General features: G+C 38.6%; 2 protein-coding genes across 2 annotated transcripts; both read left to right on the forward strand.

Annotated features, from left to right (window-relative positions):
* The first annotated feature begins 6,259 nt into the window (after positions 1–6,259).
* mmp20b (matrix metallopeptidase 20b (enamelysin)) lies at positions 6,260–11,196 on the forward strand. Its single transcript, XM_035680166.1, has 10 exons — positions 6,260–6,394; positions 7,082–7,320; positions 8,106–8,254; positions 8,568–8,693; positions 8,790–8,945; positions 9,072–9,243; positions 9,336–9,469; positions 9,583–9,739; positions 10,417–10,520; positions 11,022–11,196. Exons 1-10 carry the CDS (start codon positions 6,260–6,262, stop codon positions 11,120–11,122), a joined length of 1,473 nt encoding a protein of 490 aa, XP_035536059.1. The 3' UTR covers positions 11,123–11,196.
* A 509-nt stretch (positions 11,197–11,705) lies between these two features.
* Positions 11,706–16,609, forward strand: mmp20a (matrix metallopeptidase 20a (enamelysin)). Its single transcript, XM_035680419.1, has 10 exons — positions 11,706–11,825; positions 12,479–12,726; positions 12,934–13,082; positions 13,238–13,363; positions 14,405–14,566; positions 14,673–14,784; positions 14,872–15,014; positions 15,234–15,390; positions 16,067–16,170; positions 16,509–16,609. The coding sequence occupies exons 1-10, from the start codon at positions 11,706–11,708 to the stop codon at positions 16,607–16,609; spliced, it is 1,422 nt and encodes a 473-aa protein (XP_035536312.1).
* The last annotated feature ends 24 nt before the right edge of the window (positions 16,610–16,633 follow it).

A 16,633-nucleotide genomic window follows, 5' to 3' on the forward strand; every position in this document is an offset into this window, starting at 1 on the left:
TGTTGTCTCTGTGTTGTCCAAACCAGTGATTGGGGTCGAGGAGCTCAACCAAGTATTTATAGTGTTTTGGGTCCACTTTTTTTCAAAGGATTTAAGTGATTCATGTAAAAGCACCTAGCCACTTCCTCCTTTGTCTGTTGAGAATGTGCTTGCACAGTGACTGTGGTTTGAGTGTACTCTTTTGAACCCACCTAAAATGCTTTGATAAACCATTTCCCAAATTGTGAAGACATTTGGCGTTTTCCCAATGAGTTCACAGGAAAATGTCTATGAGGCAAAATTATGATTCTTTCTTTCTTCTTTGAAAAACAAGAACAACATGACAATCTTTTTCTTGTTGGTAGATTTAGAAAGGATGAAGCCTTTTTGGGATAAATTACTCTGGGTTCTCCTTTAATAAGGATGTCACATTAGTTGTTATCTAGACATCTTCTTCCACTGAATAAAATAAATAAATAAATGCCCTACTATAAAAATAAAGGGAATTTTGTCTTTGACGCTAGTCTCATGACAGTCATTCTATGTGTTGTTATTTTAGGTGAAGACATTTTAAGATATGGGACTGACAAACACACATCACAATTCAGAAAGAGACAGCGAAAACATTTCAGTGTAAAACGTGTGATTTAAGTGTATAATGTTACATTTAAAACTGTGAAATAATTAGTTGTTTTGAAAATTGGTCTAGTGCTCATAATACTGTGGAAGTGTGGTCTGCAAGAGATTTGATCACAGCATACAAACCCTGATGACTAACAACAAATACAAGCAAATATTAATATTAAGAATCACTTTATCATTTATCCAGGGAAATTGCTACATCTGCTCAATAGTTTGGCACACCATTTTGTACACATATGGTGCCCAGATGATAAATCCTAGCGACTGTGGTGATCCCTTTTCATTTAGTGCCATCGTCGGTTAACAGTTATAATTTGTGGAATATTTTTGTTTGGCGAAATGAACAGCATTCCCATCAGCCTTAGGTGTACTTTTGTTTAATGCTAATTAGCAAATGTTAGCATGCTAACTAGCTCAGCTAATATGGTGAACACAATACCTGCTAAATATGTTAGCATTGCCACATGAGAAGCAGCCAATGTTACATGCAGCAAAGTTTAGTTCAAAGCACTGCTGTGAGTACAGCCTTGCAGAACTGCTAGCATGGTAGGTTCAGGCTGGTTACACTGAGGAGGGTAAAATCCTCATAAGCAAGACTGGAGATGGCGAGGGGAATTGTAACACCTGCATTTATTAACAACAATGCTTCTCACCAAACTGTGATAAATGGTAGCCTATAATATTGCTTAAATTTCAAAGAAAAGGATTCTCTTCTGTTTGGAATGGTAGTGATGATGTTCAAAATTATGCATATATAATCTATAAAAGACCTTGAGAATAATGTTCCAAACAAACAGGAAAGTACGATGGAGAAATATAACTGCGTAGGTCCCAGGAGTCAAGGCAGGTAAAGACATGCTTCCTGTTATTTCTTCTGTCGTCTGTGAGAGACAACAGACGTGTATAATTATTTGCTCCTGCCACAACAATGGAATTCCTTAACCTCTACACAAAGGTGGTCTTTTTTTTAGAGCTAGGCCCTCAAAGAAGTTTGTTCATCTTAAATTGCTCAACCAACACCAATAAGGGATTTCATATTTGAAATACAGAGTTTATATGGAAATTTACTTTACAATTACCCAATGCAATGCATCATAGCATTTGTAGCTACAGCTGATTTCCAATGCTCTCCAGAAGAGCCTTTAAAATAACAGACATAAAACATGTTGAAAGACAGCAAAGTTAAACTCTGTGGTACATTCTGTTGACCTAACAGGAACAGCAGTATCCCTTCCTGGCATACTCACTCAGTACACACATATATATTCACACACACATACATACATACCTACCCCCCAAGCCCCACCCCACCCCTGCACATGACTACATGTCAAACAATGTTTCGACTGTGTCCCAATTCCAGTCATTATCAACATACTTTTGGAAAATGTCTTGTAATGACAATGTTTTGCGCTGCCGGAGAAAACCAAATGTCTGACACTGCATTAAGATTACAAACAGCTAGTGTCTAGTCTAAAGGATCATATTAAGTCATTATAAAGGAGCAACGATTTGTGGAACATTAGCTAGGGTTAGGGTTATAAGGGTAATACAAACATCACAGAAAAAGTGATGTTCATCTGCACCCTATTAGTGATTGCATGTGTAATGTGTAACAAACATTGTGTCCAAACACTACAGCATCCTGTGGAGACCAATATTTTTGGAGTAACATCATTGTTTAGACGATGGTCAACACAGTGCTCCTGACTCATGTGAGGGGAAGTTGGCAGCTAGGGGGATTTTTGCTGTTATTTTAAAATATCACTGGCAAACACACACACACACACACACACACACACACACACATATGGAAACATACACACTGCTGATCTGTGTCGTGACCCACTAGTTGCATTCAAAGATAGATAAATGGTGTCATATGACCTATAGTGGTGGCAGGTCTGAGGAATCAAACCTGTGACACACAAATGGCATACTGCACTGTACACAGAACAATATTCCTGTTACAGAGAGGAGAAAATGATTTCAGGTGGCTGAGGTAAGCAGCATTGTCAGTCTGTCTGTTATTTTAGTCTAAATAAGAAATGTTCCCACTTGTCTCAGAGGAACAGTATGTAAGTCTGCAGCCGTGCTCGATGCCCCATGAGACACAGAAGAAAAAGAAATTGTCGGATGTTGATGAAAAATGGAATTGTTACCTCTAGTGGGGTAAACAAAGATAAAAAAAGACTCAGCTTGTAGGCTCAGCTTTATGTTATTAACCTCAGCTGTGGTTTTTCAGCGTGTATCAAATAATACAATTATTCCTGGACAGATGTGTTAAAATATCTGAAGTTGAATATCATATGATATTTGGTTGTGTATTGCTCCAAAATATCCAACGCTACCTTTGCTGGAAACAGGCAGTTTTACAGTGTGTTCCTGCCTTTATTTGCAGATATTACAACTTGCTCTTGTGTCATGTAGTTACATCAGCTGTATGTAAAGAGATAAAGATTAGGAATTGAGAGAGTTTCTATTTGAAACATATAGCTTATCTTCTCTTTGGTCCCTCATCATCCTGCATCAACCTCTCTCTGACACATCAGGATGTGGTCAGTGTCATAATGTCACTCGTCGGCTTTGGTTGCATGACTATATTACTTTGTGGTCGTTGTGATTGTTCATTTCCTTTTGAGATGTACTTTGCTCCTTCTCTGGAATATATTCACACTTTGGTAACATCCAGGTAATGTACCAGTTTCATATAAGGACTCAGTCGCATACAGTATGGAGATATTTGTTCAGAGACAGAGGCCAGCTATGTTTGCTGGTGTTATTTTGGTAAAGGTCTGCGATGAGGTAGAATAAGCTCAGACCATCTAAACCATAAAACACAGTGACCATACAATTTATGTTTACCACAGAGCTCATCCCTAGAATGTATTACAGGATTAAATAACCATGTTAGCATTATGGCTAGCAAAGGTATGCAACATTTATTCTCATTGGACAAAAGCTGCCAAATAAATATAATGTACAGCTTACAGTAAAAAGAGCATTTGGATTACACGGTAAGGTGCCAGCAGAATCAGAGATGATACATTACACTACTGTAATTGAATCTTTGCATATTGCAAGTCCACAAATAAAGTACCAGAAAAAGGCTCAAATTAAAATGCTGAGCAACTGCAATGGCAGAGCAACTGCTAAGATCCAGACCACAGTGACTGCTGTGGCGTGAGGTCAGGCCCACTCAGCAAAAAGCATGAGGATGAATCCTAATGACTACACGAACTGAAGAGACACCACATGAGGGCAGCAGAGACTCTAGCTGGAGACTCATTGGTCTAATCCCTCTGGTCCCCCACATGCCCCAGTGTTACCACCACCTCAAGCTGAAGTGTTAAAAATTAACAGAGCTCAAATGTAAATAAATAGAGATTAAACATCCGTTGATGTCAGATTCATCATCAAAACAGCCTTAAACTTAGTATGTTTTCCTGAAACAAACTATGACTATCACTATCACAAAAACATTATTTGCTAACTGATCTTACCTGTTGCTTTTGGACCATTTTTGTATTGGTCGTAACTAAGCATGTTTGGTTGTTTGCTTGAACAGATTATGAGTTTTTGCCAATTGTGCAATCAGGTGCGTGTACACTCACACCATGCCCTTTCTGGCTCACTCAGAATACAGCTATACATATTTTGAAAGCTATTAGAGGAACTAAACATACTCATGTAGTCATCAATACGTGTGTAATTTTGTTACAGCTGTGAAGGTATAGTGCAAAATACTACCTGTAATGAGAAACTGATATTAAAGCCACTATGAATAGTACATTTATGTGACTAAAGAATCTTTTAATTTATTCTCATGAGTTCTTTCTGGAGAAAAAAGTAGTCAGTCTTGGTTAAAATTACTGCAAGTATTACCCCATCATACCCATTCACTTCATGATGTGTGTGTGTGTGTGTGTGTGTGTGTGTGTGTGTGTGCTGCTGTCTGCCACAGTAACTCTTTGGTAGTACCACTAGGGGAGCCAAAGTCAGATACAAATTCTGCCCACAGAGGCTTTAAGGGTACCATCATTTGTCTAAGAGTGACTATTTCTCATAGCAGATTTGCCATTTTAAAATAAACTGTGTTTGAAATACGTTTTAAAGGATCAGTACCCAGGATTCACTGGCATCTAGCACTGAAGTTGCAGATTGAAACCATTTAAATCCAACTCAGCCTTTCAAGTGTGTAGGACACAACATGAAAGAATACATTTTCAGGTTTGATGGGAGTCACATTGTCTTTTCCTGAAGCAAAATAAACTGTGTAGTGAAGTTGATATATCACTGATGTTAACTAGTTTGAGTATTATTATGATAAATATTTGCAAAACTTTGTCATGTAATTCTGACTCTCTGTCTCCCTTCCATTCCTTTTTGTTCTTTTTTAATATACTGTGACTGGAAGCACCGCATAACAGAAACATACCTAAAAAGCTTTTGAATACTTATCATTACAGACAAAAAAGATGCTCTCCAAGACAAATATTGCTCAAAGTGAAAGTGTATGTTTGGGGCAAAACAGAAGTTGTTGCTACTGGTTTAATTACCATAGCTGTCTCTCCCAGATTGTAACCCTGCAGCTCCAAACTACACTCTCAGTCATCACCCCTGCCTAAAATGACTTCATTACCTCGTCTGTACTTAGACCATAAAACCAGAGCGACACAAATTCTGCAAGTGTTTCTACAAAAGAGCGCAGTGTCCTTTGGAAAACTTAGCTCATGTTACCCAGCAGAGGAATGCTGTTGGTCCCATAAAGCTCCACAATGACCAATCAACCGTAATTGTAGCTTGGATTTACCATGGCACCACCCTTGCCAGTCTAGGATGCCTGGCTGTCGGCCATTTTTCTTTTTCGAAGGCCTTAAATCCACCCCTGCAATTTCAGCTCCCTTTCGGCGAACTCTCTCATTGAAAGGTCTTACATGCATTTCCGTCTATAACGGGACCAGAATGAGCTTTGATGGTATTATTTTGGGAGCTAGCAGAATGCGTGGGACTGAGCAATGCCACCCAGCTCATTGTGTTGCATCAGTCTGTTGGTTTCTTAATAGGATCTCTGCTGAGGAAATCATTTACCCAATATCAGAGGTTTTTGATGGTGGGAATATCAACATGTTTATGCCAAACATACTCATAGTTGCAGCAATGAGCACATCTTGCAGAAATAATCTTTTTCTACACTGCCTCATGTTGCAGTTTCACCACTTGTTTAGGATTATCTGTGAATCACTGCCCTCTTAAACTCCCAGTGTAAATGTTATTTACATCAACTTGATCATTATTGAAACAACTGATTTAAGCCCTAAATCTGCACTGAATTTGATTCAGATGTAGAAATTTAAAACCATACACTGAATACGTTATCCATTTAAATCGTCATTGGTGCAAACATGTCACATGACAAAATTTTTTTCAAATGTCATTTCTTTCTTTTCTCTTTTTGCTGTCCTTGGCTCTCTGCAAACCCCTCCCTAATTCCATAGTACTGTCTGAGGCTTCCCTTGGATTTGCAAGTGGTATGAGTCACAATAACCATTTAAAAGGCTTTCTCATTAACCAGAACTTCCATCTCCATGGGTTTAAACTAGGCCACTACAATTCAATGTAGTGTTAAGTCTGTGAAATGCATGTCATGCTGTTCTCTTGCTGTTTCCTGGTCTTGCTTATGCCCGGTCCGTGTTTTACGGCACCCACGTTTGTGCCGGAGGGAGACAGCTCTCCTTCCACAGAACCACAGGTTGACTTGAAGCTGGCCACTGTAAGTGCATAATTGCATGAGCTGCATTACAAATGTTTGAGATTGGACTGCATGTGACTTTATCTCCTGTACAATGGCAAAAACATGCCAATTTGAAAGTGTTTTTATTGAGGGATAATGGAATTACAAGGATCCGTTGTCTGCGTGTGGGATTTTGTGATTATGTTTTTATTTAGTTTTGTTTTTGTGTGGGTGGGGGGCGGAGGTAAGTTACTGCACTGCCCTCGCAGTCCTTGTAGCTGTTATATTGCATGCTTTAGCAGATTCTTTCAGCATCCTCACTTTTCCCTCTCCATAATTTCCTTTCATGAATGTATTCTTGTTTTTCTTTGGAAGGAATTGCATGGGAACCGGTTGCTTGGGAAGTCTTTATTCAGTTTATTGTTGTGAAGGATTTGTGTTGTAATTAGAGAAGTTGTAATTGACAGTTGATCCTATAAATCTGATTACCCAAGAGTGTTAAATTGGTTATGTACAAGTTAATAAATACAATGTGCAATCTGATGGATGCAAATTATGATAATAGTGTGTAATCTACTATAATGCCTGCTGCAAATAAGGAGTCCATCCACATAAGGAATACCACGTTCTACCTTGGCATTAGTTAAGTTGTGCAGGACCGATTAATTTACCTGGCTCTTCACTGCAAAAAGATAGATCTGATGTGGATCTCAAATCTACTCACAGGAATACCTTCAGCAGTACTACAACCTGCAAATAGAACCTATGGGACGCATGAAGCGGAGTGGGCCCTCCTTTACCTCCAAGGTGAAAGACATGCAGATATTCTTTGGGCTCAATGCAACGGGTGTCCTGGACTCAGACACCCTGGAGGTGATGAGCAGCCCTCGATGTGGGGTTCCAGATGTGGAGGAGTACAGTCACATTCAGGGGACACGATGGAACAAGAATGTCATCACCTACAGGTATCTGTGTGGACTTTTATTAAATTTAATAATGAAGATGCTATCACTCTTTTTATTTTTACATTTGCCTAGAATCACTGTCTGGAAGTTATAGCTGTATATGATATAGGCATATCTGACCGAGACTGAACTTGCAAAAAATAGAACAGTCTGGTTGTCCCTAAAATGCAAACCCCGCCAAAACGTGGGAAACATTTTGAGGCAGCAGGCAATAAAACCTTTGGCAGAAATAGGGAATAGCAACTGTCACAAATCATTATGGTTAACAGATTTTTGGGTTTGGGACTCCTGCCTCTGAGAGTTTTTGTGGGCTTGTTCCAATGCCAAGTTCACCATACATGCTTGAACTTATGTAACACTGTCTGAAACCAGACCTGTCCAGTTATTTGCAAGTCCTGCTGGAGCCATGGCAGCTGGATTAGGAGCAGAACACATGTTTAATTCAAGAGAATCTGAGAAAAGCGGCTATTGTCAAAGTGTGTTAAATGCAAGATTTAATTTACACAAGTCTATATAACCACATATAGGCAATTTAAACGTCAATTTACAACACAGGGTTGTATAGTGAAATCCAAGTTGCAGTTCCCTTTATGCTTCTCGTAAAAAACAAAAATGTATCCACCAAAGTTATGTAGTGCTGAGGGCTTAGTATTCTCAAAAAAATAGCACATGTTTTTGTCTTATCAATCATTTCTGTACAGATTGATAAGATTTATATTTAGAAGATCCTGTGTCTTGATCTTTATTTCAAGCAACAACATGACATGTACTCACTGCTTTTGCAGCATAGGCAGATACACCAGAGATTTGCCTCGCAACACTGTGGACTCTCTGGTTGAGTCAGCTTTCAGCGTTTGGGCCAGAGCCAGCAGTCTGACGTTTGTCAGGTCCCACACCCGCAGCGCTGACATCATGGTGGAGTTTGTGACCAGTGGTGGGTTTGTCTTTTTGTTTGATTCAGGACAGAGACATATGACATTGAACAGCTTGAGTCATGCTCACAGAATAAAAAATACACTTTTCAGTGATATATTGTGTATTATGTAAAAGATAATCCCAGGGATATACACATGAGGAGCTTCAGTAGCAATTTAATTCCTAACTACAGTAAAACAGTGGCATCATACACTGGCTGCTGAACTCATTTAGATGAGGCGAACAGAGGCCTGTAATTTTGTTTTGGCATGAAAGAAAGTGGTTTTCTCTGTGGTTTCTCCTTCATGTTTGGTCTGGATTATATTATGAAGAACATGGTGACTTGTATCCATTTGACGGACCCAGAGGCACACTGGCTCATGCTTTCGGTCCAGGGTTGGGTGTTGGAGGGGACACGCACTTTGATGACGATGAGCACTGGACAGCTGGAGAAACAGGTGCTGAACTAAATCACACTCACAAAAATGATCCTAAAGGAATCCACTAAAAGACAATATCATTTAATTGGATGCATTTTCTTTGTGTTATTTCAGGTTTTAATCTGTTTGTTGTAGCTGCACATGAGTTTGGCCATGCTTTGGGCCTGAAGCACTCCAGAAACCCTGCGTCACTGATGTATCCGACCTACCGATCCCCCCGCGCCAACCTATTATCCAGTGAAGATGTAGCAAATATCAACGCACTTTACAGTAAATTTCAAAAAAGTGTTTAAAATGATGAATTGACTGTACAGAGAAGTACAGCAACACATTTCTGACTCAAGAGTGTTTTTATTGAAGTGAAACCTGAACCTTGTGTGTGCTGATGTGTGTTAGGTCCAGTCAGAAGTCGTCCAAATTACTTTTCGATGTATGGCTGGAGCTCTCAGTCCAACCCCCGGCTGTCAGGATCGCTGTTCCCGCAGCTCATGCAAAATAAATGTGAGCCAGACCTGACCTTTGACGCAGTTTCCACTCTTGGGGATGCCACCTTCTTTTTCAGAGAGAAGTATGTTGATGATTTTTCTGTATGATTGATTGTAATATCACTTCATCCGCATCCTAAAATAATTGGTGACCTAACTGCCAAACGTTTTGTAGATATCTCTGGATTAAACATAATGAGCAATATGACATCAAAGAAGGTCCCATCACCAACTTTATGCCCAAGATTGAAACCAGCATCGATGCTGCCTTCTGGGTGCCTCGCAGATCCACTGCTTATCTAATTCATGGTAACTGTCTTTTATACTTTAGTCTTACAAGTAATCAGCACTGATTTATTTTATTTTATGGCATCCTTATAATAAAATCTAATCTCTTTGATTGTTCTCCTATGTGTCAACAGAATCCATGTTCTGGACTGTGAAAGGGTCTGTTGTGAAAGGAAAGCCGCGAGCACTCAGCCACTTTGGGTTTCCAGCCTGGGTCCAGGACGTTGACGCAGCAGTGCACATTGTGAAAACAAGACGCACCCTCTTCTTTATGCATGATATTTACTGGAGGTAATGCAACAAATGAACAACATGAATCCATTGATCAGTTAAACAAACAAACTTTTTTTTATATGATATTGATTGTGGCAATAAAAGTTTTCTATAGAACTTCAAACATCAACTTGGAATCTGCAATTATAGCAATTGCACCTACTTAAAGGACCATACCTACTTGTATTTGCATGCATTTACCCATACAGCATTTTACTTAACTGTTTGAGGTTATTAAAGCAAACAGTTTCATACCCTGCAGGACCAAGAATACGAGAAGAGAATATATGTTTGGCACAGGACCAGAAATTGGAGTCCAATATCATGCCTAAGCAAACAGACATGACAGATTTCAGTACTACAGATTGAATTAAATAAAATGATATTGTACTTTTTTAAAGCCTAAATAACTAAATGAAAGTGTTGTGATATTGTCGAGACAAATCACAAAGCACTGGCAGAAAAGGGCCTTGCACATTAAAAAAGTTGACTCAGATCTGACTGGAGGATTTCGTTTATCATTTGGACCTCACACAGAGAGCAAAGGGCTCAATTTGGACTCTGAGGTTGGATGACGTGACCAAACTAGTAGCAACGATGAACAAATGTTTTGTCTCAGCTTTAAAAGATGAACAGATGCACATGAGTCATGACTTCTGACAAACGTTGTTTATATCTTTTTTTGTGTTTTTCAGTTACAATGAAAATCGAAGGGTAATGGATTTCGGTTACCCAAAGTACATCAGCGAGGACTTTCCTGGCATCAACACAACAATAAATGCAGCTGTTTATAAAGCGGGTGAGTCAGTGCAATTGTTATCACCCACTGTACTGTATGTTTGCAATGTAAGTTAAGTTTTTTGTTTACGTACAGTCTTACTGAAATATAGAAATGTTCCTTAACAAACCACATAATATACATACCAACAGCAGTCCCCCCTCTAGGTTTAGTAGGTAATATACTTTTTACGTCTGTAGCTTAAGGGGACTTTTGCAAGTTGTATTGTTATTAGTAGCGCAGGAATGCTAATTTACATACAACATCAGCTGAGTGGAGTGAAGTTTTTATAGAGCATGTGGTTCCCCTCTATGATTTAGACCGTATAATTTACCCACTTTACCACTTACAGCCTCTCATATGATATACTGTCATTTGAGCAAAAGTGGATATTTAAGTTCACAAAGATGCTCATCATCATCATGATCATCATCAACAACAAAAAAGATATTCTAGACAACACAACATGATAAAGGTTAAATATGTGAGTCACTTTGTTTGCCTCCACTTTTCTCATCTCAGGTTTCATCTACTTCTTTGTTGGGCCACACGTCTACAAATACGACTACACCCAGAAACATGTTGTTGGAGTTGAGAAAGCAAATTCCTGGCTGGGATGTTGAAATACTGTAAATCCATGAACATGCAGCAAGGAAATTACCTGAAAACCTTAATTAAATTAAACCAAGAAAAGACAAAAACACTGTTCCTCTTCACTTTTGAGTGGAGTTTTATTTATCAGTCATTCTATTTTGTCAAAATAAAGAACTTAAACCTGATAACAAGTGTGTGTGGTTTTTACATCTAACCTACAGTAAAATGCTCCTAGCATTTGCTGATCAGTTGTCACTGTGGTGGAAACTAATATAGACATATGATGGCAGATGAGTGTAGATTAGGTTTGCCTCACTAATGGCTACAGGCTTTGACTTGATGAGTACAATGTTCAGAATTTGGCTTCTGGTTTTTATAATACAAAACACACTGTACACACACATGTTTCACCATTACAGACAGAAAACCCAGACATAGTATGCAGACATTTCATTGGGAGGTTTTAACCACAAAACCTCCAGAAAATTGGAGCAGGTAGACCCAGCTGTAACTACCAGGATTGTGCGCTTTTGGGCCATGTGATTGCCTAACAACCCTGAGAATACTCCCATATAAAACATGTGAAGCGTGCTGGAAATGTGCATTTAAAACATGGAGTTAGTCTGGCTGTGGATACCTGTTTTGGGCTCTCTGATGTTAGCGGAAATCTTGTGGACTCTGCCCATCGATCAGGATCAGTGGCAGAGGCCTAAGGACATAGAGCTGGCTGAGGTTTGTGAGTGGACGACTGTCTTTATGCTTTATATTAGACACAGCTATCCTATATATATTAAATTTCAGGATTATGTGTGTGATTTTTGTTGTGCAGAATATTTAATGTAAAACTATTCCAAACTGTAACCAAGCAACAGTTTTGTAAAACCCTTAGAAAACATTATGTGTATTTGAACTGATTAGTTCCATTACATACATAGCGCAGGTTGATCTATCTATTGATATATTCATTTGGACCAAATGCAACACTAATGTTTTCACTTACAAATGCTTATTTTTAAAGTGTAAAGACGATGGAAAAAAGCCAAACTTATAGTTCTACCCACATCTTGAATGTAGAATATGGTAAACAACCAGAAAACATATGACTTGAATGTCTTTTAAATGATGGATTAACTAAATATTGCTGCATTGCTATTGTTCTAAATTGCTCCTTTTGCTGATTCAATTCTCAATGACCTAAACATCACTTTCTAACTTGTCTCCCTCTTTGTAGTTGATATACTTTCATTTAATAGTAAAATAATAATAATTCATCTGTGTCCTTCACGAAATAAACTAACAAAGAGAAGCTGCACTTTAACCTCACATCAAACTACAATACAGAAACTAGACCTGATTCTCCAGATCTGAACTCCTTTCAACAACAGGGCTACCTCAGGAGGTTTTACAGTCTGAACCCCAGAGGCAGAGTGTCAGGAAGAAGGATCAGGTCCACGTCAGCCCTGGAGGAAAAGATCAGAGAGATGCAGAACTTCTTTGGTCTGAGAGAGACTGGCCGTCTGGACTCTCATACCCTGGATGTGATGAGGGAGCCCAGATGTGGTGTTCCGGATGTAGAAAACTTCAGCTTTTATCCCGAGAGGCCTAAATGGAAGAACCACACCATCACATACATGTGAGATGTTTTGTACCTACTCAGAAACATGCTTGAGTTTTTACTGATTACTGTCATATTGTAAAGTGACCATCTTCTTGTAGTTTGTTTGTTTCATTTTTAGGTTTCATTTAGCTAACAGAGGATATGTTACTGTAGCTGCAGCTGTGGAACTTGTTGCTCCCACTGTCTCACGTTAGTCTGTCCATATTTGGCACTGGCATATAGGATTGCCAAATACACTCCAGACATGAAGAGAGAGGATGTGGACAAGTCGTTTGGTTCAGCCCTGAAGATGTGGAGTGATGCAGCACCACTGAGGTTCATCAAAGTCAACCATGGCAAAGCTGATATAGTCTTCTCCTTTGCCCGCAGAAGTAAATCTGAAAACCACTTCTAATCAATTATTACATTGGTTAAGATACACTTAAAACAGAATTCCTAATTAGTGCTGTCAAAAAAGAGATAGAAACACAGCATGTTTTTATAAATCCTGTCTAATTCATTGTGTGAAGTGTTTTTTCGGTTGCAGCTCATGGAGATTTCTTTCCCTTTGATGGACCCCGGGGTGTGCTGGCTCACGCCTTTCAGCCAGGAGAGGGTATAGGAGGAGACATACACTTTGATGAGGATGAAAAATGGACGGCGGGGAGGCCAGGTTTGTCACTCAAAACATGTTTGCAATTCTGTGAGAATCAACATTATTTAGACAGCACATTAAAAATGAAAGATTATCCTGTGGCCTAGGATTCACAAATCTTTTGTTGAGTGCAATATTTGTCCTTCATACTACTTTTTGAGGATAAATTACACTTTCCTACAAAGTAAAAGAACAGACTACCTAAAACAAAAAGTAAATCAGTTATCAGTGGTGAAATGTGAAGTGAATTAAGATACTTTTTTGATAGTATTTCCATGTTATAGTACTTTATACTTCTACTCTACATTTGAGGTAAATGTTGCACTTTTTACTCCACATGTATTTAACAGTTTTAATTACTCTGTATATTAAGATTTTACATACAAAGATCAAGATTTAGCTGCATTGTTATAAGGTTAAACCACTTTAACATTAAACCACCACCATATATGAAGTAGTTAACTTATTAATAACTTTATTTAATAATAACAACTTAATAAAACATAACAATTTACAATAAAATGCTACTTACACATGAATGGATAAACAAAATGATATGATATGATATGATTCAGTATATGATATATAAGAAAATAACTCTCATTTCCTGCCTTGTTTTTTTTTTTACTGTACTTACAAACCTACTACAAAGTATTCTTAACTCATTATGAACAATCTGAATTTCATACTGATGCCTCTGTATGACATACATAAGCAAAAGATACAATCTACAATCAAACAATTTGAAATGACACTACCACTTTTGTCCCCAGGGATCAACAATCACTGAAAGTTTTAAGTAAAGGATCTGAATACTTTGTTGATGTCAATTCTGAACCACAAGTGGTAGCAAACAGCTGTTGAGATGTCACACCCCGATCAGTATCAGGTGTTGCATTTGACAGCTGACAGAAAACGCCTGCTGTGACATCATTATAGGGGTGTGGCCAAAAGTGTATCATCCCTGAATGTTTCAAACACACAGACAACGGTTTTCAGTGTGATTCTGCATCAACTGACCTGTCAAATACTCTAACAGGACTTGTCATTGTATTTCAGGTTACAGCCTGTTTGCTGTCGCAGCTCATGAGCTTGGCCACTCACTCGGTTTGGCTCACTCAAGAGACCCCACTGCTATCATGTACCCCAACTACAGGTATCACAGCAGTACACAGTACTCTCTATCCAAAGATGATGTGCTTGGGATCCAGACACTGTACGGTGAGGAACAAATTTATAATGAATGTTTGCACAAAATGGAAATAAGAGAATAGTGCACCATAACATACAATGTTAGATCAATATATTCTGTTCCAATGTTTCTCAGGAAAACCTACAAGAACTGTGGAACCACAACCAGTCCCCAAAAAGTGTGACCCCAACTTTTCTTTAGACGCAGCAGTTATGATTGAAAATGAGATTGTTTTCTTTAAAAACAGGTACAATATGTTGTATACAATTATGACTGCAAGTGTGCTCAGTGTGTTTGAGCTGCAACTGAGTCTGCGGATTGTTTTAACCTACAGGTACATGTGGATGAGAACAACACGGACAACTTATTGGAATCGCCTGAAAGAGAGCCACAGCAGCACATATTTACCGAGCATCAATTCTCATGTTGATGCCGCTTATGACATCCCTGCCAAAGGCGTGGCGTACATATTCACTGGTAGAGTAATGGGCAGTCTGCAAAGCATCACTTAGCCCTTGTCAGCATGACAAGGCTGGATTTCCAGCTGGAGAACACAAGGTTGCACCCAAATTACAGCCTTGTGCAACTTAAGTGTCGCTGTTCATGCAAGAGGCTCATTGAATTTGGCAGTGCTTGTGGTATGTAGCTGTTTTTCACAGTGTCCTAAAATGCAGTGACATGGCTGTGTTTTTCCAGGTCATAAGTACTGGGTGGTTCAACGGCTTAAGATGAAAAGTCATGGTGGCTCCATCTATGAGTACGGCTTCTCCTCTAGAGTCCGGCAGGTTGACGCTGCCGTGCATGTCAGTGAATATGGGAAAACAGTCTTCTTCATAGGAGAGGTTTATTACAGGTAACTTTATTTGGTGCCAACCCACACCACATTTAAAATGATTCTATGCTTTGATCATATATTTTTACATGAAAAAAAGACACAAACGCAATCAACAGGAAAACGTACCCATCAAAATGTATTAATATATACATTATTAATATCTACACTGTACCTATAATGCCCATTCAATGTAAATCATTTTGTACGACTATTACTAGACATTTCATGAGAAGGAAGTTTACTCTATTGAATTGCCTGTACTAAACTAGGTGATGGATCTAGAGAAATACTTAGAGAAATGACAGAAATATATGCTGATCAATATTTGCTTGGAAAACACCCCAAATGAATATATTTGAACTCAAAAACATTATATTATTGTGGCACACACAGTAAAGCATTGAATAGAATCTTAATACAGTTTTCCAAATGCATGTCTTTTTTCATTTAACTCAAGCCATCAAATAGTCTAAACTGTGTCCATAACAGATCATTCAATTCATTTTAATTTTTTAACACATCTTAATCTAAATTAATGTGTTAAATTTGAAACTAACACCCCATGCCACCGATCTAGATCAGCCCCTAACCCAAACAGCAAATTAATTCTATATGAAAAATTGAACTGGATGAAAGAGTGCGGCGTGCCCTGTACTAATTGTTTAATTGTTTTATTTAAATGATCCAATCTCAGGTATGATGAGCACAGAAGAAGGATGGACCCCGGCTTCCCCAGACTCATCCAAACAGACTGGCCCGGAATCCCAAGAAGGGTCGACGCTGCCTTTAAGTTACATGGTAAAAAAGAGAGAGAGTGAGCGAGAGAGAAAACCTGTTACAGTTTATGGTCATGAACTTTGTATAATGTGGACCTGAGCAGCTGGACACAAATAGAATAAAACTGAAATAGAAGTTGTAATTTCTTGTTTTTTACCGTGTTTAGGTGGTAGACGGGTGGGGTTTACCGCACTGGACACACTTTTATTCTGAAAACACCATTTGCCCCACTTTTAGAACAATGTGTTAGTCAAGTAGGAATCTGTTTACAGTTAAACCTTGTTGTTCACATTTCATCTCATGTGTTTTGAAAAAGCATGAGGGCATAACACACTTTTTGTATGATGCTCTGTTTACAGGTAGCATCTTCCTCTTCAGTGGAGCAAAATCCTACCAGTATGACTTCAAACGAAACAAGGTGGTGAATATAATTGCAGCAAATTCCTGGCTTGGATGTTGATGCGGTGGGCAAGTTACTGAGAAT

This window comes from Morone saxatilis, unplaced genomic scaffold (assembly GCF_004916995.1).
Source record: "Morone saxatilis isolate NCDOM2014 unplaced genomic scaffold, NCSU_SB_2.0 Contig8, whole genome shotgun sequence".
Lineage (NCBI taxonomy): Eukaryota > Metazoa > Chordata > Actinopteri > Moronidae > Morone > Morone saxatilis.